Source organism: Toxoplasma gondii, chromosome XI (assembly GCF_000006565.2).
Source record: "Toxoplasma gondii ME49 chromosome XI, whole genome shotgun sequence".
NCBI classification, from domain to species: domain Eukaryota; phylum Apicomplexa; class Conoidasida; order Eucoccidiorida; family Sarcocystidae; genus Toxoplasma; species Toxoplasma gondii.
In genome coordinates this window covers 1588334-1611911 of record NC_031479.1, presented here as the reverse complement: position 1 = coordinate 1611911, position 23578 = coordinate 1588334, and the positions used below count along the sequence as shown (strand labels likewise).

The 23578-nt window shown below is 51.4% G+C and overlaps 5 protein-coding genes across 5 annotated transcripts; 1 reads left to right on the top strand and 4 right to left on the bottom strand.

Annotated features, from left to right (window-relative positions):
• Positions 1-411: 411 nt before the first annotated feature.
• Positions 412-5645, bottom strand: TGME49_310810 (apyrase). Its single transcript, XM_002364286.2, has 6 exons — positions 4070-5645; positions 3248-3356; positions 2612-2680; positions 2184-2241; positions 1863-2000; positions 412-1504 (listed from the first exon to the last, which is right to left on the bottom strand). The coding sequence occupies exons 1-6, from the start codon at positions 5352-5354 to the stop codon at positions 1358-1360; spliced, it is 1806 nt and encodes a 601-aa protein (XP_002364327.2). The 5' UTR covers positions 5355-5645; the 3' UTR covers positions 412-1357.
• Positions 5646-8085: 2440 nt separating this feature from the next.
• On the bottom strand, positions 8086-12819 carry TGME49_310802 (CRAL/TRIO domain-containing protein). The gene is made up of 4 exons (XM_002364285.2): positions 12447-12819; positions 10334-11514; positions 9651-9686; positions 8086-9209 (listed from the first exon to the last, which is right to left on the bottom strand). The coding sequence occupies exons 1-4, from the start codon at positions 12538-12540 to the stop codon at positions 9021-9023; spliced, it is 1500 nt and encodes a 499-aa protein (XP_002364326.2). The 5' UTR covers positions 12541-12819; the 3' UTR covers positions 8086-9020.
• Positions 12820-12845: 26 nt separating this feature from the next.
• Positions 12846-14649, bottom strand: TGME49_310798 (hypothetical protein; the record flags this gene model as incomplete). The annotated part of the gene is made up of 2 exons (XM_018782645.1): positions 13839-14649; positions 12846-13065 (listed from the first exon to the last, which is right to left on the bottom strand). Exons 1-2 carry the CDS (start codon positions 14177-14179, stop codon positions 12846-12848), a joined length of 561 nt encoding a protein of 186 aa, XP_018635548.1. The 5' UTR covers positions 14180-14649.
• A 1314-nt stretch (positions 14650-15963) lies between these two features.
• Positions 15964-19801, bottom strand: TGME49_310790 (hypothetical protein). Its single transcript, XM_002364284.2, has 4 exons — positions 18855-19801; positions 18426-18659; positions 17746-17894; positions 15964-17099 (listed from the first exon to the last, which is right to left on the bottom strand). The coding sequence occupies exons 1-4, from the start codon at positions 18934-18936 to the stop codon at positions 16905-16907; spliced, it is 660 nt and encodes a 219-aa protein (XP_002364325.1). The 5' UTR covers positions 18937-19801; the 3' UTR covers positions 15964-16904.
• Positions 19802-21530: 1729 nt separating this feature from the next.
• On the top strand, positions 21531-23565 carry GRA4 (dense granule protein GRA4). Its single transcript, XM_002364283.1, has one exon. It carries the CDS (start codon positions 21705-21707, stop codon positions 22740-22742), a length of 1038 nt encoding a protein of 345 aa, XP_002364324.1. The 5' UTR covers positions 21531-21704; the 3' UTR covers positions 22743-23565.
• Positions 23566-23578: the final 13 nt, after the last annotated feature.

Genomic DNA, 23578 nt, shown 5'->3' with positions numbered 1-23578 from the left:
GCACATGTCGATAAAGAAATACCATCTACAAACATGTTCATAAATAATTATATACATATATATATATATATATGCGTATGTGGATGTAGTGCGGAGATGCCTGGATGTGTGTTTTAAAATCTCTCCGTCACTTCATGCATGCAAGCATCTGTTCATAATATGCACAGACCTGCACGTAAATATGAATAAAATATAAATAAATGTATACATATATGAATGCATAAATGACGGACATTCTTCTGTGCTTTTAGGTGACAGGTTTGGGCGTCGTGTGTGGACGGCCTCTACGAAGTTTTTCGTGACTTTTTTGCGCAGCGCAGTTTCTCTCTTTTTGAGGCTGCCGTGCAGAAGAAGCAGTTGGACACCGCGAAACGAATGGTTCCTGCGCAGAGTCCTTGCCCTGAAAGCTGCAGAAGACTGCCGCGCAACTTCCCGACCTTATATCCCTCGCCAGAAGAAGCAGTCTTGTGCAGGGGCAGACACGCGTCTGCTGAGAAAGACTTTTCTCTCACTTCCTCGAAAGCTCACAAGAAATCGATTCGAGAGAGTTCTTTCACTGCGCGTCGAAACGCGCATGAGTCACGCAGAGTCAGGTGTACGTACAGCCGAGGAATCCAGGAGCATCCAGCTCTTCGGCGCCTGCCTGTGGGCACCCTGGAGAACCTTGCGTCGAGGAGAGACAGCAGGTACCTATAGGAGCCTGAACGAGGACTCCAGTTGTGAGCCACCGACAAGCCAGTTTCAGGATCGACACAAGAACAGACAGCGCGCATGCAGGCACATGCCGGACGAGGAAAAAGCCTCTGAGAGACAGGAGTCAAAGCAACGGAGGAGGCGACAAGAAACTGAACAACGGAGAGACGCACCACGCGCGCGCCCAGGAAAGAGCGAAAACGGTGCCGGAAGCTGTGCGGCTTATCCTCGGATAAAGCGCGCAGAACAGGATCGTACACCTGCACAGGCGCATGGACGCCCAGATACATTTTTAAAGTGAAGAAACTTTTTCATCGACAATGTTTCCGGAAACGCGGATCACCGGATGTAGCGTTTCTCTCCCTGAGGGCGCAGACGACAGATTAAAGAACTGCTCGAGAGGACTCGCCGCTCGCTTTCCCTGCATATGCCGCCTGGCGGAGTTTACTCTGTTCAACTGTCTCCCTTTCCAGAGACCCTCCCTCTCCGCTGGCGACCTTGAAAAGTAAAAATCTTCTCTTCCTCTTCTTCCTTCTCGCGCTTCTTCCTTTCCGCCCGGCTACCTCCGTCCTCTTCCTCTCCTCGTCTCGCTCTTCTCTCCTCTTGTTCGCCGCCTCGTCCTCTTTTTTCCATCTTCGTCCTTGCTGGACTCTCTTCTTCTTCTTCAGACGAACGCAACGCCTTCGTATTTACTTTCATGCGGAAAAGGAGTATCCGGAAGAAGCACGCGACCAGAGATGTCAAAGATCGTCAAGAAAGACTGTTGCAGGTTCTGCGTCGAGTCTTCCAGAGACTTCACCGCCAAAATAACCTGACAACGCCAACATTGTGCATGCACAAAACACTGCATGCAAGTGTGAGCGTCGCAAAAAACAGGGAACTCGCCATACGCGTCTCGTTCGACCCTGAAAAACAGTCTCCTGCAGATGGCCTCGGACCCGCTCCACGCTCCTACTTTCCACGCTTGCAGGTTCAGAAGGGCACCTGCCTAGGCCTACATCAACAGAAAGTCGACCGAGCGAGGGGTGCTGTACGTACACTTGGGCGCAGTGCAGGGCAAATAGATAATCGAGAGACTCTTCTATGGGTGCGTACTGTGAGGAGATGCCTGTACACAATACTGAACGTGCAAATGTACAGATGTTTCAAAAGCGAAAGCTCCTCCCTACTTTGTCTCCGGTCCCTGGAACAAATTTGAAAGAGGAAAAACCTTTGCGGGGATCCACGGGGAGAGGCGTCTCGATGTCAACAACGTCGATGTTTGAGAAATCTTCGCTGCACAGCAGCAGCTTGTTGCTTCCACGTCTCTGAAGAAAAACACAAACTCTGCACTCTCGCAGAAAGTGCAACGCTGCCAGATGAAAACGCATGAATGTCATGAATACAAATTCGTTAGCTTTTCTGTTTCACATGGTGGACTGCAGAGGCGAGAGTTAAAAAAAAGAGGCTTAAGCAGAAGAAAGAAACTGGCGACCGCAGAAAAGACGAACCTCATCTTTGACGTCGTCGTAAGGCTCCCGGCTGACTCGCCTCGGAAGCACGACCCAACTGAACACAAGAACGTAAACAAAGACAAATCGTCTACAAAAATGCACAAACACAAAGGTCCCATACAGACATATAAACTACACATTTACATATATATATACACATATATATGCATATATATATACATATATATATGCATATATATATATACATATATATATGTATATGTATATGTTAAAATGGCATTACGCACACATTCTCTGTTTCTTGTCTTGTCTCTATGTGTCGTTGGATGTAGATCAACCAGTATCGCTATTAACGGACTGATGTGGACAAAAATCTGTTGAGAGTTACACCACTCTGTAAGTCGACGTATATCAGAAACTCTGTGCATGCTTGTGCAGCTAAAAGTACTTTTTCTACGTTTTACCGATTCAGTTTGTCACTCCAGTTGATGGCTTCGTGGATGATGTAGCCTGGATATTGTATGCCTAGGGCCCTGAGAAAATACCGGGAAAAAATACCGGAATAGACGGCAACGCATGCATGCAGGAAAATAGACGTTTCCCCCAGAATTTCGCGTCTAAGTGTGTAGGCGAGAACGGATGCAGATGTGCAGATGGACATCGTCCTTGTACGAGCAGGCCGACGCCCTCCGCGCTCGGATGTACACACCAACAGGCTGTCGGCGAACAGACGCGCCTTTCCTCAACTTCTTCGTTGCCAAGTCACTCGCCAACCCCAACTGCACTCGTTAGACCGGACCTCCTTTCGCACCACAACGGACAGAAGAAGGCTTGTACACAGAGTCAAAGGGGCAGCAAGAGGCACAGATAGAGACACAGACAACGACATGCCTACGCATGCAAATATAGATCTATATATCTATTTGTATATAAATATATATATATATATGCATCTCTCTATCTATAGGTACTTAAATATGTATTGTACATATAGAGCGCTTTCTTTTGGATCGAGTGCATGCAGAGCTCTGGGCACAGGAGGGGACAGAGATGGGGAGGAAAGCAGCCGAGAGGAACTGGAGAGAGGAGAAGAAACTCACTTCTTCATGGATTCGTAAATGCCTTCCCAGTTTTCTCTTTTGATTCTTCCTTGTCCGTCGATAATCGCCACCCAGAAGTTGTGGCGGTGTAAAATGTTTCCGTTGTTGTCTGAGAAGCCGAGGAAAAAGGACATTTTGGAGCCGTTTTTTCTGGCACGACGCCAGCAGCGAAGACGCGCCAGGAATTTCAGAAAAACTGCCTGTTTCTCCGCATATGCACCGACGGAAAAACAAATTTTTCAGAAACCTTCGAACTTGTACAGATGACTGCGAAGGCAGCATAAAAAAAGAACTGTATCTGCATAACTATACGCGTTTTAGAGGCAGATATGAGTATGCATGCAAATCGACGAGTGCAAATATAGGTGTGCGTGGGCGTCTAAATACAGAGACACCAATGCATAGAAGAAGTAGATCTATGACGAGAGAGAGAGAGATCCACGTTGCCGCCTTGTCGCCTCCAAGGGCATCCGGCCGGAAGAAGACATCCTACGAACGCATGCACGGACATATTTGCGGCGGTCCTTGAAAACTCGACCGAGGAAACCGCGCAGAGACAGAGACAAGCACAGCATGAGAGAGACAGACCGAGCTGGAGACGCGCAGAGACAGGAAGAGAGAGTGAGAGCTAAGGGAAGCCGTGAGAGAGGAAAGGAGCAAGGACCCTGCATATTCTTTCTCGACGATGCGTCTGCGCCACCGAGTCGTCGAGCTTTGCATTTGAGCTCGAAAGGCAGACCGAGACGGAATGAAGCAGACACAGAGAGCCCCGTACAGCTGGTCGCTGAGAAGTCACGGGAGCTGCTGCGAGTGAGAGCGGACCTGTGTACTCTTTCCCAAAGGATCCGACGTAGAGATGTTGTCCCTTGACAGTAGCCCATTCGATTTTCATGCCTTTGTCGCTGGATTGTCCGTCACCCTCGACGAGAAGCCACTTGGGCACAAGGCGCTTCTCTCGCCAGTGGAAACGGTAGACGATGCCCGTTCGGTCGTCGAAGGTGAGCAGCTCTTCGTTGAACATCACGAGCTCCGACAGCTCCATGCCTCTCCCGCCGACGTTGTGGCTGCCGTACAGAACGTCGACTTCGTCAGGCGAAAATCGAAAGTGGAAGTCTGCGCTCTCCACTCCCTCGGCGGTCGCAGAGCGCGCCTCGGCTCGCCTGGCCTCGGCGCGGCCGCTTCTCGGGTGTCGATACAGCTGGCCCTTGAGCGCGTAGCTCTTGAACAGCAGTTCGCCAGGCTTCCCGCCTTCTGCCGCCGAGTCGACGCGGCTGCCGACGTCGAGGTCTGCGATGAAGACGACCGAACACGGGTGTGTCTCGGACTGTCCGCAAACGTCCCGGTCGGTTTGTTCTTTTTTGCCTCCTTGCTCAAGGCCGCCTACGCCGCCGCCTCGCGGAATTCCTCGGTCCTGGCGCGCGTCGCGCACAGCAGTTCTGTCTGGAGAAAACGTTCCGCCGCGGCCTCTCAGGCGGTCCGGGTGGAGCCTGAGCTCAGTGTCGCCCCGAGAGATCAGTTCTCGGCTGCCTTCGCGAGCGTTTGCAGAACGCAGCGCCTCACTCGCCGCCTCCGCTCCGCTCGACAGCTCCCCAGACACCCCAGCTGGCGCGTACGTACGGCCGGGGCGCTCGGGGCTGTCGAGCGCATTTTCCGGCGCCGTTTCTTCGCGAGGCGCGGCTGCGAGGTTTTGCGGGGAAAGCTGCGCTGGCAGAAGTCGCGTGAGCGTCCAGGAGCTGCACAAAAGGAGGACAGTGACGAGGAAGAGGAGCAGACAGAGACAGGAACGCGGCAAGGCAGAAACCGAGTAGGAAGAACCGAGAGAGAGCGGCCGACAGGCACTCAGCGAAAGCATCGGGAAGGCGACAGCGACCCGCGATTCGGGGGACTTCCCTGAGCCCACTTTGCGCATTTTTCCTCGCCGACGCCTCGGCGGGAAGGAAACGAACGCGGCTTTGAGCGCGCAACTCGCGGCTTTGTCCGACGAAGTCTCGTCTGCAAAGGAGTGCACGAAGGAACCTCTCAAACGCTCAAGAGGAACGGCCTGACACCGCCATGCACTGTGTTGTCTCGCCTGCGAACACCACACATTTCTATCGAGCTGGCGCATCGCTCGCGAACCGGGCAATCCAGAGGTAGACGAAGAAGCAGAGACGGAAGAAGCAGAGAAAGACGGATGAGAGAAAGAAGGAAGAGAGAAAGAAGAAGAAGAAGGCAAGAAAGGACGAGAGAAAGGAGAAAAGAATCTCGAGCGGACAAACGCGGTCGTTGAAGGAAAGGACGAGAGAGGAAGGCGGCGCGGAAGACACACAGATGAACGGCGAGGACGAGTGACAGAGAGAGGAGAAAGAGGATCTGGAGGGAAGCGCAAGAAGTGACGGGGAAAAAACCTTGACAAGCTGAGAAAGCAAAGACTGAGTTGCTGTTGCTCTGCGGATCGCTGTTCACATGCGGTGTCTTACGTGACTTTTCGCGCTCGGAGAAACACCACGAGGTTCGGCGCCAGCGCAGCCAAAAACGGGGCGGGACACAGAGAAAATCGTCGTTTTCGAGTCGTCGAAAACGCGTGGACACTGATGCAGATGCGCAGGGAAGTGACAGTGCGGCAACTCTGTCGAGAGGAAACGCTTCGGCCTCTTTTTCTCGCATGGCAGCTCGGACACCGGAGGCCAATGACAGTTCTGTCTAAACCTTTTTTGAGGCGCGCGAGGACTCGAGAAGTCACGCCGCCGGAAAAATGGGATGCGTAGAAAGGCCGAGATTCGCGCCCGAGGCGCCTCTCGAGGCGACTTCCAGGCCAGGCGAGTGTGCGGGGGAGAAAAACCGAGAAAGGAGGGCAGAACGGCGAGGCCTGAAAGAGTGCAGTGCAGCCACACTGAAAAAGAGAGAGTCGAGGGAACTGGAGCTCGAAGGATGCCCACTTTTTGTTGAGAAACAACTGACACTCAGCGCCTCTCTCGCCGCCAGTGCACACAAACACACGGGCAGACACACAGGCAGACACACAGAGACTGCAGACGCGAGGCCCGGTCCGATGGAAGAAAACAATTTACAACAGAGAGATCTCTGAACGGCTCCGAAACGGTAGACGCAGCCGTGAACTGTCGAGAAGGTCCACTTGTCAAGTCGTAACACAAAGAGTCTCTTGCTCGTCAGTGGCTCTCTGAACGGTCCTCCACGGAGTGCTCATGAGAACCGGCGCTAAACAGACAGCTCGCGTCGAGGCATAGAACGCCGCGAGTCCTCTCTGAAATGGCCGTTCGACATGCATTCAGATGTCCATGAAAGTGGTGAAGTGTGTCGCTTTGTCCCGGAGAAACCAGTGAGCTCGTGCTCAGAGAGGGGTTCCGGGAAACTCCAGTTTTTTTCCACGTGAATGCAGATGTTCGGCGCTTTGAAGTGCCGGTTCGCGCGAGAGAGGCATGGCGGAATCTGGGCTGGAGCTGTGGAACTCACAGTGCGCTACGGCGTTGCTTCTTCAGAAAACCACTGAGACTACCCCGACTCTGTGAAGGCGTGAGTTCTTCAGTCCAGACTGCGATGTTCTCTACTGAGTAGTGTGCGTTCTCCGTGGTTCTTCTGGCATCATATTGCCTAGGAGAGTGAATAGGGTGAAGGTGATTCGAGTTCCGAGATGCAGACAGTTCGGCGTGACTGCATCTTACGGCCGTTGTCTGACTTGGACACGGGGAACTTCACACTGCGGAGTCCAGCAGGTACCCATCGTTTCAATGAAGCAGCGACTGGGTCTGCAAACAGACGCTGATTTGCCTTTTAAAAGGTCACACCGCGAACTTGACTCTCAGCGTCCAAAATAACTGAAACCGAGACTGCAGTCATCCAGGAGGATTCGTCAGTGCAGTCTCAGACAAGCGTCGCCTGTCGGGAGAGGAGGCTTCCGCGAGACCCTCCGATGCACATCTTGAAGACTTTGGACTGACGAAGTGTTGCTGCTCGACGCGTTATTCCGAGCATCAACTTCCTGTCTAAGAAAAGAGTCCGTCAGAAACAGAGAAAGAGGTGAAGCAACTCGACCCCGTGTGCCGACAGCTGCAGGTAACTCGAGGCTTTTGAAAGAAAGAATGCTATGGAAACGATTGTGCGCAGCTTTTTTTTTTCCGGAGTGGTTCTTCCTCTGGAAAACGTCGAGTTCCTTCTGGAGCGTTCCGCAGCCCAAGTCGGCCCACCTCCTCGAGAGGTTTCAAGGACTGTCTGTGTCCATCTATGTGCCTCTAAGCTGGCGTTATCTTCCCGGCGACACTGACCTCCCGAACCAGCTTGAGATAGTGAAAGGAAGGGACACAAATCTGTAAGACGGACGTGGATTCTCGAGTCCATCCTCCACTTCTTGACCAAGTTTCCAACGTTCCTTTCCCCAGCAACTGTCCGGAACGTCATAAACCTCCAGGCAGAAGGCGTGGAGTTCTGTTGTGCGACTTTTCCGTGGTAAACAGAGTCCGCGACAGGCGGAAGGAGCAGTGGCGTGATGGTTGGTGTGTCGCAGTAGGTGAACTCTTATCTGAACGTTCGTAAAAAGTGAAAACTCGCGCGCAGCGACAGTCGGGCGCGTTCCGACATTCCCTTCTAGCGATTCCGGATACTTAGGAATGGAAGTCGAATCTACAGCGACCTACAAAAACGTCAAAGTGGTGGCACCTGTGTAACTATCCCTGCGTCGGTAAAACGAGAAACGTAACTTGCTACGCATTACTCGATTTCTGGAAGCAAATCACGGCTGTAGATCGGTGAGTAAAGAACGTAAGCCGAAAACGAAATGATGGGGCTGAATTTCGCCTACGATTTGCCTAGATCGCGATGCGGCTGCGAACTGCCGGCAGCAATTTTGTGTGTGAAGCTTCTTCCAGGCGGTCTTCTGTCGACAACAGTATCACACCCGTTCTCCAAAACGAAGTTCCTTCAGCTCTTGGCTAGCGAAACTATTCAGGAGAATGTCTCACCTACGACACTCTCCTTCGCGGAAAAAGAGATCACGACCTTCCGCGCAACTCCAACACAAGTCGTCGCAAGCCGACGGCACTCTCCTCAAACGTCTGGGAAAGGATTAACAACCACCCGCGGTCCTCTCGGAAAAAAGCAGGCGCTCCACTCGTTTCCTTGGCAAAGGAAAAGAAGTCCCCGTGAATGCGTGGAAATCCACTCACAAGGGAATGCGAGAATGCAAAAAACAAACCTAGGCATGCGTACATGCAGAGAAACATCCTGCCCTCGCCAAGCACGCACTGCGCCATCACGAATGAGAACAGGCAAACGCATGCCTGCATTCACTACCGCACAGCCACCGACGCCTTCAGGCTCGCGCCGTCCGGCTGTCCGAAATCCTAGAAACGCAAAGCCTCCCCTCCACAAAAGACGAAAGCTAGGGGGAAAAGTCCTCCTCTCTCGCCGCATGCGCCGCGCGCACAGGAGCTTCAGGCGAGCATACAAGCTTTCACGAAAGCATAAACGACTCTCGAGCCTTTCGCTTGCGAATCGGCGAAAAAACGCATGCAGAGTGCGTCTCCTCGACTTTCGTTTCCTCAAAAATACCCATACATCCCTAAATTGAAACACCATAAACAGAAGCACATATAAGTTTACATTTATTTATATGTGTGTGGAGAGAAGAACATCGTAGACAGTTTTAGAGAGTCAGAGGCAGACGTCTCTCCCGTGCCTCTCTTCCTTGGAACTGAAGACGGCATCACCTGCGAACGTCGCGACCGCCTTTCTTCTCTGTTCGCTTCTCGTTTTTCTCCTCTTTTCCTCTCCCGGGTCTCTAGTGACTAGAGTCGCCCGCGGGACCTGCTTCTCCACTGGAAGCCACAGAAGACAAACGTCGTGGATGGATTTGTCTCCTTGACAGAGGATCTCGAAGAATCGCTGCAGCGGCCGAGGAACGCCACTGAACGGGAACTCGACAGTCTGCCTCCCAAATAGCCCCGAAGGCAGTGACGAGATCTGCAGCCTGCAACGAACACCCGGAATCAAATACTCGTGAGCATAAACAGACACATATAAATATACAAATAAATATATAGAAATATAAATGCAGGCTCCAACACGGTAGTCTCGATTTTGAGACAAACATGCGTTAATAGACCGTCAAACACTGACGCATAGATAGGTTGATATAGAATGATAAAGAGAACGACGGATATACACATAGAGAGAGAGACATAGAGATAGAGAAACATATAGTGATGGATAAATAGGTAGACAGATATAGATAGTCGAGTGAAGAAGAGGGCCGTGCTCACTGTCTACATCACTATGTACTATCACATCGTCCAGAGATGGACGCATTCATACACGATTGGAAACTGCTTAAAGAACTGTTCTTTTTGGGAACAGCAGAGAAGACACAGCCTCAGTGACGCAAGAAAACAGGCGCGGGAACTCAACGCACCTTCCAGCATCCCGGCATCGGCTTATCGACGAGTACCTGGATGAACGCAAAGACAATCCAAACAGCAAAACACAATTCAGGGAAGAAAGCAAAGTTGAAAGAAAAACGAGTTGACGGAAACGAGAAATCACAGAAACACACATAGACACTAAGCACCAACTGGCCTTCGAGATCTCCCTCTGGACCTGAAAAAAATCCTCCATCTGATCCCCCCTAATACTAATCTACACACCCACACCTGCAGACATACGCGACCATATACGCGTCCACATCCACTTACATATGTGCATGTATATATATATATATATATATATATATATGGATAAGCCATTTCTCCACATATAGACATATATCTAAATCTATGTGCATATCGAGACGTATACACATACATGTACAGAAGAGTTAGTACGTGTGTATTTATACGGACACACACATACGTATATACGCATATATATATATATATATAGAGAGAGAGAGAGAGAGAGAGACATGTATACATATATATATGTATATATGTATATAAAGATATTGATTGTTTCCTGTGAGCACCGGGTTTTTGCACTGGCGTCAAGTGTCGGGCCTCGTTTTCCGCATGCTCGTTTCCGTGGAGGCGCGGCGCAGTCGTGAATTCGGAAACTCATCCGCGTGTGCATGCAGAGGTTTGCCTCTCTGCAAGTGTGTACCTTTTCGGCGGTCCCGGACTTGGTTTTTCGAGGGAGAGGTTCTGGAGTGGCGATGGGGAAGGGATAGAAGCGGACTGCATCCGGTCGTTCTCCGCCGAATTTCCTCTCGAGTTGGGAGGCGGGGACGAGCTTCCCCAGTTCGCGCGTCAGCTCGAGCGAGTTCTTGTCTCGGTCAACTTTGAAGGTCGCGATCTTTGCTTGCTGCACATCAGTGAGAAATCCCTTGGCGACGCTCCAGAGACCGTCAATCAGCCGCGAGTTGTGCAAGACGAACATCTTTCGCAGGCGGAACGGATACTGAACCGTCAGCGTCTGCACCAGCGTCTGCATGCATGCGTAGGGCAACTTCCAGAGCGAGACTTCGCGCAGATCCAGCAAGACGAGGCACGTTTCGACTTTGCCCGGGACCATGAGGAACCTGAGTCCCCACTCGAATACGAAGATGAGGAGCCGGAGAAAGCGAGGGAGGTCCAGGAGAGGCGCGTCGAGTCGCTGAAGAGACAAAACCAGCAGCGGGCGCATCCCCGAGCCGCGGCCGCACCAGTACAACACACCTTTCTCGAGGTCTTCTTTCAGATTCGGGTCTGTGTCTGCAAGCGGAAACATCTCTCGACGAAACGCCACCATCTTCCCGACATGTTGGGCAGCTGCCTTCGCCAGCTCCTCAGCTTCCTCCTGCTCTTCTTCCTCTGTCATTCCCGAGTCGAGGAATCGTCCCTTCTCGTCCTTCTCGTCTGCATGCAGTGCCCGCGCGGTCTCTTGCTCGGTCTCTTCCTCGCCTTCGAGAAAGGAGAGGCGCTTGCCGGACGCACCTCTCGAAGCGCGTCCACTCGACAGACGTCCCTCAGCGCTCCCCTCTGTTGAGCCTTCTGAAGAACCGTGGAAAGAAGCTCTTGTCGACAGACTTCCCAGCCTCGAAGAAGCTCGACGCCCACAGATCTCTACAGGAGGAGACGGAGGCGGAAACTTCCTCGATTGATTCCGATACATCAGCCACAAAACTCGGAGAAGCACAGGCTCCAGCACAGTGGGGTAACGACTCGGAGACGACGTCTTCTCCGGCTTCTTGCTCCTTGAGCCCCCGCGACTCTTCCCTGCCTCCTTCTCGCTCTCTCTCTCCAGATTATCGGATTCGGCCAACAGAAGCAGAGCTTCGAGCTCGTCTGCACCGTCGCGAGGGACTGTGAAGAAAACAGAGACGCAAAACGCGTAAAATGCAGACGACGAAAAATGCAGAGATGCACGGCGTCTCCTGCACGCACTTCCTCGTCGGTTTTTCTCGACGAGTGAACTTCTGTTTTTTCGATTCACCCGTCGTGTGTTTTTTGGTGAGTCTCAGGCTGCAAGAGAGCGAACAGCGAGGTCGAGAAAACTGTGATGGACGCCGTGTGACCGACCTCTTTACTCTCTGCTGAGAGAAACCTGGTCGTCCTCTCTTCTCTCTGTGAAAGTCCTGTTATCGACATGGCCCGCCGACGTGCAATCCAATCGATCCATATGTCTCACGCATGCGCCTCCGTTTCGCGCTTCGTCGTCTCTCCACTGTTGGTCTGTAACTCGTGTGTTCCCAGTCGATTTCGTTCATCTGATAAACTTATCGACTTCAAGTGACTCGAGTCACGAGGATGCTTTTCCTATCTTTAACCTGACTCTCATACGTAAATCTGCTTAGTTGGTCCACAACGTCGATCTACTTCACCTTCTCTCTTGTCCATGGAATGAATCTCTGGATGTTCGATACTTTTTTCTCGATAGAACAGCCCACACCTGCCCCTAGACAAATAGAAGAAACTCGACTGACATACATATCCGTCTGTATAAATGTGTACTCACATCTCGATACATCCGTGTATACATTCATGCGTTTCCTGACAGGTAAATAAACGACTACGCTCATGTTTATTCTCAAGCATAAGCATATATAAATCTCTCTCTCTCTGTATATATATATATATATGAGTGAAATTGCATAATTAAATTTGAATATTTCCTTGTCTATACAGGTGCAACGGCACTACACATATCCTTGTCCACAAATCTATAACGACAGTCATTTCCTCTTTATATGTACAGATGCATGGATGTATCATATCAATGTCCTTGCTTAGATTACCTAGCTCGGCTGCGTCCTCGCGTTTCCAAGCGTCGCTCTTCAACATATCGCGAGCACTTGTCTCCGAAAGCGGCGGCCTAAACTGTTTCTTCATCTCGCTGTGGAGCGCGTCGATCCACCTTTGTTCGCGTCTAGACAGCGGAACGTGGAGGAAGATTTGTCGGAGAAGCAGAGGATGCCCGTCAGCTCTAGGGAATCGCAGGTGCGTATGGGCGGAAGTGGGGGAGAAAAGCAAGGCGTCGAGAGGCAGAGCGAACTCCGGAGGCTCCACAGACACGACGATCGGTGGCGGGAGGCCAAGCAAAACAGCATGCAGTTTCTCAAAGACCGTTTGTTTCCGAAGCCGCAGCCGGCTTTGGACTTCGCTCTCCGCTTCCTCCCCCTTCTTTGGGGGGAGAATCAGAGGCAAGAGACTCTCCTCCGACGGAAGAAGGGCAGTGAGGGGCGACTGCCCTTGGCTGTGCAGGCGCAGAACGCTGGAAGAAGACGTCTCTCCGCTCGGAGACTCGTCAGAGGAATAAAACGGATGTTCGTCCCGTGAAGCGGCAACAGAGGCAACGTCAAGATGCCCGACTCGCTCTTCCTTGACAGATTCACTCCGCAGCCTCCCAACGGTTCTCTGCATGCAAAAGGCGCAGCGGTACACATCCAGGAGATGCTGCAACGCCTGAAGGGATTTCTCGCCATCCACCAGCTCCACGCCGCAGCGAGAGGCGGAGCGACGCCCGCAGGCTCCACCAGCCTCCGCTGAGGCTCCACCAGCCGCCGCTGAGGCTTCGCCGGCCTCCGCTGAGGCGTCACCGGCCTCTTGCGGATGCGGGTCACAAGGCCGCGCGGAAGTGCCGCCGCGCGAAATCTGGCGCATGATGGTCGCGAACGCAGAGACGAAAAGAAGTGTGAGGAGCAGTTGAAACAGAACGATGAGAATCGGGAGAACAACGAAGAAGAAATTAAACACAAGCAGGGCACACACTCCCACTCGGCCCATAGGGGAAGTCGACAGCGAAGTCGGAACGGAGGTACCGGGAGCGGGAAAGGGACTTGACGATAAGGCTGAAGAAGCGAAAAGGACGGAAGCAGGACTGCAGGTTCAGAAGAAAATAGAAAGGCGAAAATGGAGAAGAAGCACGGGCTCCTGTGTCACTTTTTTGTGTGTCTGAGTGATGTCTGTAACTATTTGGAGTACAAAGGCTCCGACAAGACGAAAAAAAGGTGGAAGAGGAGCAGCGTAAGGAATGAAGGATCGAGTTGCTTCAAAGAAGGAAGCTGAGCTTCCTTCCCGACGCAGAAGCGGTGCTTATCTGCGTGTTTCAAGACCCGTGGCGTTGCTCTTCACTGGCAGATACGCCGTTGTCAATCCCAATTCTACAGACTACGTTGCTCAGGGCTTACTCTCGCCTCAAGAGGCTTAGCACACAGAAAAAAACGATTTCTGGTCCGAAGGACCGGAAACACTTCAGCAAGCAATCACTCGCCCACTCGGCCGTCCTTGCTTGGATAAGAAAGGCAGACAAGAAAAACTCCCGTGTCTCACGCATTGCGTCTTCTGTTATATCACCGTGTCTCAGGTTTTCTCTGAAACGGAAAAAAACGAAAGACGAACGAGCAGGGTTACTTCTAGCGTTCATAATAATACGCCCCAAGATCCTCTGTTTTTCGATAGAGTCGAATGAGAACCGCGGATCGACCGCTGTCTTCACGACGGGACGAAGCGCCGACTCGCGAAGTTGCATCTGAACTCGTGGGCCGGCGGCAGAAGTCTCAACAAAGTCGGAGTTGTGGCATCTAAAAAAACGCAGAAAAACGGAAATGTTGGAAACGCGACGAGCTGCACAGTCTACACTCTGGCATCTGACGCTTGCTTCATGCGAAAAAGAGGAGCGGGAAAAGGAGGGAAAGAACGCAAGCCAAAACCGGCTGCAGATCCCTCGAAAGTGGACGCTGGACGCCACGGACTTCGAGGGAAAAAATTAATTCAAAGTGTGCATACGCCGGAACGCACATTTGTGTCTGCAGCTCTCTGCCGTCTGTGACTCAAACGGCCGCTGCAGAACTTGGGGAGGACGTCGAAATCCACATGTGCAGATGTACGCTCTTGGAGATGTCAAGTGGGTCATCCATCGGGCCAAACGCGATGAAGCCGCGTAGAAGCGCGAGAGACGGGAGACGACAGACGGAGAAGCCAGTTTCCGCTCGTGTTCGGCTGATCTTGTGACGAGGAACACCCGCAAGGAATAGGGAAAAGGAGCAAGAAAAAGTCGCGGTGTTGGCCGGCACGACGTCTCGGGAAAACGCGCGCCGGCCTATCACACTTTTGGTCACCCGCGAAGGCTGAGAAAAGTCACCTTCACGAGAAGAGGAGCCAGTCCGCCGCGGGAGACCGTCCACAATCGAAGACCCGAAGCCACAAGAAGACTGATATGCTCGGAGCCTTTACGCAAAATGGTATTTCTTCAACGCCGAAAGATGAGCGAAGACGAACAGGAGGACGGTTCGTAGTCAAAAAATCCAGAAGCTGCAAGCGAGTTCTTCAACGCGCCAAACCCCCGCCTCATCTGTTTCACTGTGCCCACTCGCAGACTTCGTGTGCTCTTGAACCAGACTTGTAGATACGCCCTTTTGGGGAAAAGCTTCCTCTTTACTTCTTTGTTCGACTCGAGATTGGAGGATAAACTGAAACGAATGGAAGGAAACGCGCAACGCAAGGAAGCCTTGTCTCGTTGTTTACGACCAAAACAACCCTGCAGCAGTCCGTTTACCGGCTGCTGCTGCTTCTCGAGCTATGTTGAACGCCAGCACATGCGCAAGAAGCTTCGTAAGTATATCTAAACGCCGAGAACGCGCGTCGATGTAATGCACAATCTCTTTTTCAGTGCACAGAGTTGGAGAATGCACCTGCGCGAAACGTAGCACGTCTCCAGGCAAAGAATTTGACGTTCTGTCTCAAGTTCTTGTTGTTAAACACTGTTTCTCGCAATTTTGAGAGTTCTGAATTGCCAGTTGACAGTAGAAAGCAACGTTCTTGTTTCAATAGTCCCGCTTATCCTCATTGGGGGGAGAAAAGAGAGACGGGAGCGACAGAGAGAGACAGGACAGCGGTGGGCTTCGTCTCGTGCTCTTCAGAAAAACGAGCGGAGATCTCTGTCGCAGCTCCACAAATAGTGGTGTTCGATTTCAAGATTCCACGGCATTGAAGAACGTCCACGTATCGGTTACGTTCTAGAACTACAGATGTTGAAGTTCACCGTCATGCGGCCTTACGATTAATTCACGTCTGCTATGTTTTGGGCGTAGTATATTGATTACTGCGGTTCCTCGTACCGGCAACGCGGGAAAACAAGGACTCAACAGTCAGCAGATTCAGTGCCATCCTATGGAGAGTCATAATCTCTGAGGCAGGTTGATTTAGAAGCTCCTTAATACGGTTGTGCACTCCGAGTTCCCACTACGGCTTTAGACCTTCAAGGATTTTGTTTGTTTTTAGCCGGAAAAAGTAACATTTTAACCCATTCGAATGCTCCGAGAAGCAGCTCTGTGGATTCTCGTAGAAGAAAACTCAGGCTGTATTCACCTCAATCCACATGAAGACGATCTTGATTTCTGCGCGTCCAGGCCTCGACAGGCTCCAATGACTCAAGTCCAGTACCGTTCTTTTTCATGTCAGCAGAGCCTAATTCAGATGTTTGTTACTGGAGATATCCAGCTGAACACTACGTGTAGAGGCGACAAAGATAATGAGGGAAAACTGGGATGCGTCTTGGCAGAACGTTGTGGAGTTCGATGTTGAGTCACTTCCTCGTGACGACGTCGTGGTAACACCAGAGCTGTTAACAGAAGCGGGCTTTGGTTTTTTTACCTTTCCTCTTGCAAGCAAAAACTACGTGCGTGTATGATGTTGTTCCAGCCTCGACACCAATCGAATTCTATGTATCCACCGCTCCGGTCCGTCTCCCATGTGTTGACATCCCATGTGCATGTACAGACACCCGAATGGCGCCTCCGGAAACGGTTCTCCCTGGTTCCGCCAAACAGGAAAAAACTGCGTAGCGTGTGAATGGTGGCAACGGCTCTCAATTTGTGTCCTTCCACGCAAACGGCTCCTGATGGTTCTTTTCTTTCATAGCACACGATCTCCCCACACGGAGTTTGAGATACTGTAATGAACCGCAGATTAGGAAGTAGCGTTCTGGACGTCCATGAGCAGAATGTCCCCACCGGAAAGCTCTGTTAAAAACGCACGGTTGGAGTTGCTTTTAAAGCCAGAAATGGCGCTTTCTCGTGGTGTGTCGAGTTCTGCTACAGCTTGCTGTCACGCACCGTTGTCTACCAGACTGGGGTAGCGGCTGAAGTATAGAGATCCACGGATTTCCCCGTCTCCCTCGCCCACAGACTTCACCGCAAACAAGAAGGAAAGAGACTTCGTTCAGAAGAAATAAATGAACGGGTTCCACGACAAAATTACAGCTCCTCCGCCTTCTCTTCATCTAGCCCTCCGGGAGCGATGTACTGGAACAGCTTCGCTGCCCACCCCATGTGTTTCTGCATGTCCTCGTACATGTCAGGGGTGAGAGGCATCCCCAGTTGATGAGCTGTCTTCTCCAGCAATTGCTTCGGCGACATGTTCGGGTCCTGTTTCACATGTTCAAGTAGGGACTTCAGAGGCAGCAAAAAAGCACATGCGCACACAGACACGCAGGTTTGAGATTCATTTTATCGGTGTGCCCTGAATCCAGATTCACCGCACAAGTTTGGTTTCCCAGGCCAATGTGACATGGGTCACACAAACCAGGATCACTCTCACTTTTCGACACACTTCAGAAGCACCGAGACAGCAACGATTAAAAAAACGTGGACGCCTCCGTACGCCTGGGTGAGAAAGCATTTCTCAAGTGCACTTGCGTGTTTACCGCCTTGCGTTTTTTCGAGGACGTAAGGAAGGCTGGACAGTCACGATCTTCGACCACACGGTTTTTCAAGTCCACGGTCCATACAGTGCCACTAGTGAGTGCACTTAACACCGTGGTCATGAAAAACGCAACAGAAAAAAAAACGTGACTCTTGCACCGACCCACTTGTCGGCAAACGTATGCATGCACAGATGTCGGCCAGACAACATCGCCGCCGGTGTACGTGGAACACAAAAAGTCGTCTTGTTCCTCTATGGAGAAAACTCTCGATACCGCCACATACGACCCCTGAATGCATGTGCCGCGTTTGAAAAGACAGCTGCATCGACCTACTAGGCGAAACAGACACCAGACTTCAGTGTAGAAGATAGAAGTGCTTCGTGGTAGCTTACCATGACAGCTTGGAGCTGATCATTGATCTCCTCTCGCGGCACATTGGAGTAGATTTTCTGCAGTGTTGTCACCATCTTGTCGTGGGTGCGCTTCGTCAAGATCTTCTTCAGAAGCGGATGCTTGTGCTCATGGGCTTCCGGGTCGTGCTCTGTCAACATGAAAGAACGGAGTCAGAACAGTGCGTAAGTGAATACACAAAGAGGCGCATGCACTCCCGCAAAAACAAAGCAATACATATACATATGTATATGTATTTGTGTATAAGGCGCAAAATCGATTGTATGAGCCGATCGATCAACAATGTGAATAAAAGAAGACTGGTATCTGGATTGAGCAGCACAGAAAGTCGAGACTTCTATACACTATCCACAGCACTAAAGCTGTTGAATCCGGTATCGACGTCCCGCCGCATAGTTCCATCAGCTCCGCGAACCATTATCGATCTCACAACCCTTTAAGGACTAGCCTAAATGCCGCCTGAAAATCTCAATAAAAGAGACCTGACTCTGACCTACACAGAGGTACCTCAGAAAAATGGACTTAAGCAGTCAGCTTTTGAGAGTATTAGCTATCTTGGACGGGAAACAGTCACGCAAAGACTGAAGGATAGGTCGAGCCTTCGTTTCTGTGTAACTCCAGCCAATAGTGACCGACGAAAACTCTATCAGAGTCGCCTTACTATGAGCGGCGTCGATGTGGTCTGTCAGCTCCTTGAGAACTTTGGCGACACCGGCCATATTGTTGTTCGCCAAATCCATGTGCATGTCTTTGCTCATCATCTGGAGCAAAGATTCAAAGTCGGCTCTATGATCATCGTCATCGTCTTCTTCGTGTTCGTCGGTGGCTTCATCCACTTCCGCGGCCCCCTGTTCGGTCGCAGCAACGACGGCCTCTGTTTCTTCAGGCGTTTCTCCTGCGAGCACGCAGATGGAGTCGAGTGAATGTAACATGTGGGGAGAGGGAGAACACGAAATTACCTGAAACCCCGAGAAAAAGTCGTTCCCGAGCTGCAGCCCACTGCACACAAGCGAGTGGCATGTTGAGAGGAGGCGTCGGGAGTGTGTTTTGAGAGGAAATCGGCGACTTATCCGGCAGAAAATGCACTTACCCGCTTCGATCGAGTGAGGTGCGACGGAGAAGAGCCCGAAAAGGGCGAGAAAAAGAAGACAGAAAGCAAACCCGCGAGTCATCTTGCCAGTTGATGACGCGGAAAAGGCGACAGAGGGCAGCTGCGCGTGCGGGGTTCCACAGAAGAAGCGGTGCCTCTTGCAGCGTATCCACTTACAGTAACAGAAGAATAAAAAAGGCGGACCGATGTATCTGGGAAAATCTGGGAGATCCTTAAATCAACGGCAAACGCGCAGTTCTGTTAGCGCCGCGCCCTCACGAAGAAGTCAGGGGACAAGCGCATCGACGCGCAACACGCGACGCGCACAACGAGTGAATAAAGTGGAAGGGCATGTTTGTTTCCGTGGCTTCAGCCCCTCGTCCACTGCAGCCTTTCGAAGGGATAGCCAACGCGACAAACGGCTGCCCGCGTAGCTTCTTTTTCAAGCAACTGGCTGCTTCTAAGGCCGTTTCGCTCGTAGAGAGGAGTTGCGATGTCCTTTCTAGTGACGTCAGAGTGATCCGACCCGTGGGTCATCGACGGTGTTACGGCTTTTTCGCGGTCGGGCGCTTGAAATACGGAAATACGAACAAGTGCAGAACGTTATCTTGTCAACTCTGGAAGTTCGAACGTCATGCGTTAAGGATCCATGAACTAAAGGGTTTCTGCTGACATCCTTGTCGAGGAGAGGCATAGTCAATGCGGCCAAATGTGCAGCGGGAGGTGCGCAGGCCTGGCTCGGGTTACGTGGAGAATCAATTCTCTGAATGTGCAGCTTGATCGGAGAAAGCCTAGTCACTTAACGACAGTGCGTTGCAAAAGCCTCTATGCTGTGGCAATTTCTGCGCTCGCTTCGATGCCTCGTTTAATGCGTCATCAAAGGCTATCGCTGACTATCTGGACAGAGGGAAGGTGTTGTCAGAATGTGAAAGGTCGCAGCACGGGCAAGCTGTGATGGCTGTGTTATGAATACGGGTTGGTTCAGAAGTCGTTTACCCAAGAACTAACGCGATTCCGTCTTTCCACATTGCGTCAGAAAGGCGTGCAAGTAGAGTGGTCAATCGACCCCTGCAAAGGCAGTCGTGTACGATGCTGTACGTTCTGCAAATCAGGTAATTTTTCCAGTGGTACGTTTGAGCAAGTGCTAGGCAGCGTGACGTCGTTATGGCTTCTATTCACTACACTGAGTAATATCGATAGTAAGCAGGTGGGATAGCCAATGCTTGAGAGCAACAGCGTCAAAACCAACAGGTGATATGAGGGGGTGGCTCGCGAGGAATAGGGAAGTAGCCATGAAAGAAGAGAATAAACCCTGACAGGTCAAGCAGGTGCACTGATTCTGCGATCTACCGTACAGGAAAGCTGAGATCCCCGCATCATGGCTGCTGGGATAGGGCATACCAGTGACGCGACGGATCGAACCGTCTAGTACCGTTTATTGTACCGTACCCTCGCTTTTTAGTCGACCTCAGCGGTTATCCTAACGTCCAACATATTCCTTGTAATGGCAGTCATCGGCGGGAGGATGGTCTTCATCCCAAAGTTTTGTTTGCTTAAAGCATCAAATCATAAAAGGTGCCAGATTCATGGAAGACACAACATCCTACACTACTGTCAGTGTTAGGGACTACCATGATTCTGCAGATTCTTCCCTCGCCAACGCCAATTTCGTTGGGCTGTGGAAACAAATGCCAAAGGCACAGGACGTCAGGAATACAGGACTCGTGGAAGCGACGCTGACTGCTAGAGCAAAAGAATCTGACGGCGGCTGCTATACCTGTGTTCTTGTCCCTTTTCTACCGTTCCTTTCTCAACTACTCATTGCTAAAGACGACTGTTCACAGTATTAGCTGTTACAGACAACTACAACGGCTGTGCACACGCCGAAGACGCTCCACGCTCGTCTAAGCGATTCTGCGTCCACACACTGGCAACCACCTGCCGCGTACACATTGTCAACAGCGAAGAGCTCTTGTCAGAACAGATGTAAGGTGCCTCAGGGTTCTAGACGCGGTTCCAGATTGTGAAGAATTGTCTGACGGCCAGAAGTCAGCCACATACACTGCTCTACCTTGTCGATGCGATGTTTACCCACCGTCAACTGCATAGATCTCGACACTACGGCTGGTTCACACATGTTCCATGAGCAAACGTCTAAATGGCAATGGCAACTGCCACGGATTCGAGCTGTTCTTACCATTTCGGATTTCCCGTGTATATCGTTGCTTTTGAATCACCCACCCCGCCGTCTGGAAACGGGCGTATACGCGCACGGGAAAACAGGAGCCTCATGAAGAGGTATTTCGAGCGAAAGGCTACGGTACTTGTATGTTTCAGTTGGCGTTTCTGCATGAGGATTATCAACCGTGGGAAACTCTTTCTTGTGGCCTCCAGGGTCTCTGCGAATCGATTCCCCCCCAAAAGGGTGCTGCACCGTTGTCCACTTCGCGAAACGTGTACTTTCCCTCGAAGCTGCCAAGCACTCAGGTTTTTTCGTAGCTAGCATTCTCTAATCATCGCGGCCGGGACTCCCAAGAGCGCGACTAAATTTTACGTAGGCAAACCTTTCTCCACGCAAGCAGGTACAGATGTTTTATTGTGCCAACCGGAAGTTGGGCGGTTTGTGTCGCGTCTCTTCCACGGGGACAGAGACGCGAATCCGTGTCTGCATTTAGTGACACGCAAAGTTCCCTGTTTTTCACAACCAACGCATACCCGGAGTTTCGTCAGAGCAAACCCCAGTCTATTTTTTTGTTGCCGTTGAAAAATGTACTCACGCCGTGGAACGTGTAGCGTCCACTGTTTTTAGACAGACATCAGACAAGAAGATCCTGAACTCCGTTTTCTACAATGCAGGGCACTTGGTTTTCTTTATTTGTCGTCGTCATGGTGTCGCATCTTGCGTTTGGAGGTGAGTGCAGCTTTGGTTCTTACCTCGCAGATATGGCGGGCCTCACGGGGCGGGAAGACAAAGAACACCATGCGGCGAAAAAGAGATACTACCACTCGATGTACGGAAACAAAACTCCGTATCCCTACGCAGACGGACAGCAGGGCTCTCCACCTCCTCAGGGACAGCTACTTATTATCCAAAACCCTGATGGATCTTTCATGATCGTAGACCAACAAGGCGTCCCGCAGGCGCCCCAGGCGGCGGGAGGCCCGGGTTCTCCCATGAATGGCGGTTACTATATGCCTGCAGGTGTCTACACTGCACAAGTCGTTCCAGGAACACCTGGTCACCCCGTACAGGCGATTCCGCAGCAGCCTCTTCGCACACAAGCAACGGCCACCTATTATCACCCGGCAGCAGCTCCTCCTCCCGGTCCTTCAGTTTTTGTCTTCACCCCATCCTCTGTTCAACCGGGTGCGGAGGTGACTCCCGGTTATTCTGGTCTGCAGTTGAGACAACAGTCTCAATACGATTACAGCTATCCAGGTACTACTTCTACTCCCACGCCTCCACGACCAGCGTCGTACGGCTACCCAGCGTTTCCGGCATTTCCACGGCTGCCCGCGTTTTCTGACTCAGTTTCGGTTTCAACTGAAGATAGTGGGCTTACAGTCGTCAGAGACTCGTCATCCTCTGAATCCACGGTCACGCCGGCAGACGAAGCTGCTTCGGAGTCCGAAGAGGGAGACAAGACAAGCAGGAAATCTAAGGTCAAGAAGGGAGTCCTGACGGGGTTAGGGGTAGCAGCAACGCTGGCAGCAGCAGCGGCCGCCGCAAAGGCTGTCAAGGGATTTGGCGGCACCCGCACTTCCACGGCGCCTGCTGAGGCTGGAAAAACGGAGTTGGACGACGGATATCGCCCGCCCCCATTCAACCCGCGACCCTCACCCTACGCCGAGTTATTGAAGGATTTGGAAAGAATGCGCAAAGAGTGACCGTGCTAGGAAGCGAGTTCGAATTCGACTGTTACGTTGCATGCGATTCGAACGTTTCTTAGTCGTGCTCGTTTGCCACTATCGAGAGAATAGTACAAAAATGATTCAGGTCCGCAAGTTGCAACTGTCGCTCTTAAAAATTGTCTGGTGACGTCCTGCTGCGGTCCTGTGCTTGCGCAGCGGTGGGAAAGGCTGATTACACCGAACGCGATAAAAAAGGACAGCACGCGACGGTCTGGCGTGGGCACTACGTGTTAGTTAATTGAAGCAGAACCAGTTACGAGGTTTTTTCGACCTGCGCGTTTCTACTCAAAATTTGACTCATCATTATCTGCATTACATTTTCTAGTCAATATGTGTCTCCTGTTTATTCCTCGGCCAGCAACTAAGAAGATGAGACCTTCGATACTGTCGTGGTACAAGCTTCTGCTGGCAGAGGGCTTTGTTCTCTGGTAGGTGGGCGCTTCCGTTTCGTGCTTATGACAGACACCTTCCCCCCCCTTATTGATGGGCGATGTGCACTTGATTGATTGAATATGTGACGCGCAGGTATTCTCTTCTACAGTTATGAATATGGAAGAGATCACTGGATGCGTATTCTGCCCAAGCAACACACTAGGCAGGTGCAGCATAACCAGCATCGTTTTCTCTGTCCCCTTGCATTGTCAGAACAGAGCTTGTACATGTTTCTCGTCGGTTGGCGAGGAACGGGATGCCGTAATCGCTTGTTTTTTCAGCTGTAAAGGTGGCTGTGTATAGCGCTGTGCGAACACAGAATTCACTGCCAACTCCAGAGTGACGTGCAGTTGACACCTTCTGCTGGACGTCTATTGGAC

What these genes read in the sequence shown, in the direction of transcription:
- GRA4 (XM_002364283.1), top strand. Translation starts at nt 21,705, where the DNA reads ATGCAGGGCACTTGGTTTTCTTTATTTGTCGTCGTCATGGTGTCGCAT.
- TGME49_310802 (XM_002364285.2), bottom strand. Translation starts at nt 12,540, where the DNA reads ATGAAGAAACAGTTTAGGCCGCCGCTTTCGGAGACAAGTGCTCGCGAT. An exon ending in CGAGGACGCAGCCGAGCTAG is followed by an intron (nt 11,515 to 12,446) that starts GTAATCTAAGCA and finishes TTTTCTTCACAG; the next exon opens with TCCCTCGCGACGGTGCAGAC. An exon ending in AGTCCGGGACCGCCGAAAAG is followed by an intron (nt 9,687 to 10,333) that starts GTACACACTTGC and finishes GCGTTCATCCAG; the next exon opens with GTACTCGTCGATAAGCCGAT.
- TGME49_310790 (XM_002364284.2), bottom strand. Translation starts at nt 18,936, where the DNA reads ATGACTCGCGGGTTTGCTTTCTGTCTTCTTTTTCTCGCCCTTTTCGGG. An exon ending in ACCTCACTCGATCGAAGCGG is followed by an intron (nt 18,660 to 18,854) that starts GTAAGTGCATTT and finishes GCGTGCTCGCAG; the next exon opens with GAGAAACGCCTGAAGAAACA. An exon ending in ATCAGCTCCAAGCTGTCATG is followed by an intron (nt 17,100 to 17,745) that starts GTAAGCTACCAC and finishes CTGCCTCTGAAG; the next exon opens with TCCCTACTTGAACATGTGAA.
- TGME49_310810 (XM_002364286.2), bottom strand. Translation starts at nt 5,354, where the DNA reads ATGCGCCAGCTCGATAGAAATGTGTGGTGTTCGCAGGCGAGACAACAC. An exon ending in ATTTACGAATCCATGAAGAA is followed by an intron (nt 2,681 to 3,247) that starts GTGAGTTTCTTC and finishes GTATTTTCTCAG; the next exon opens with GGCCCTAGGCATACAATATC. An exon ending in ACGACGACGTCAAAGATGAG is followed by an intron (nt 2,001 to 2,183) that starts GTTCGTCTTTTC and finishes GTTTTTCTTCAG; the next exon opens with AGACGTGGAAGCAACAAGCT.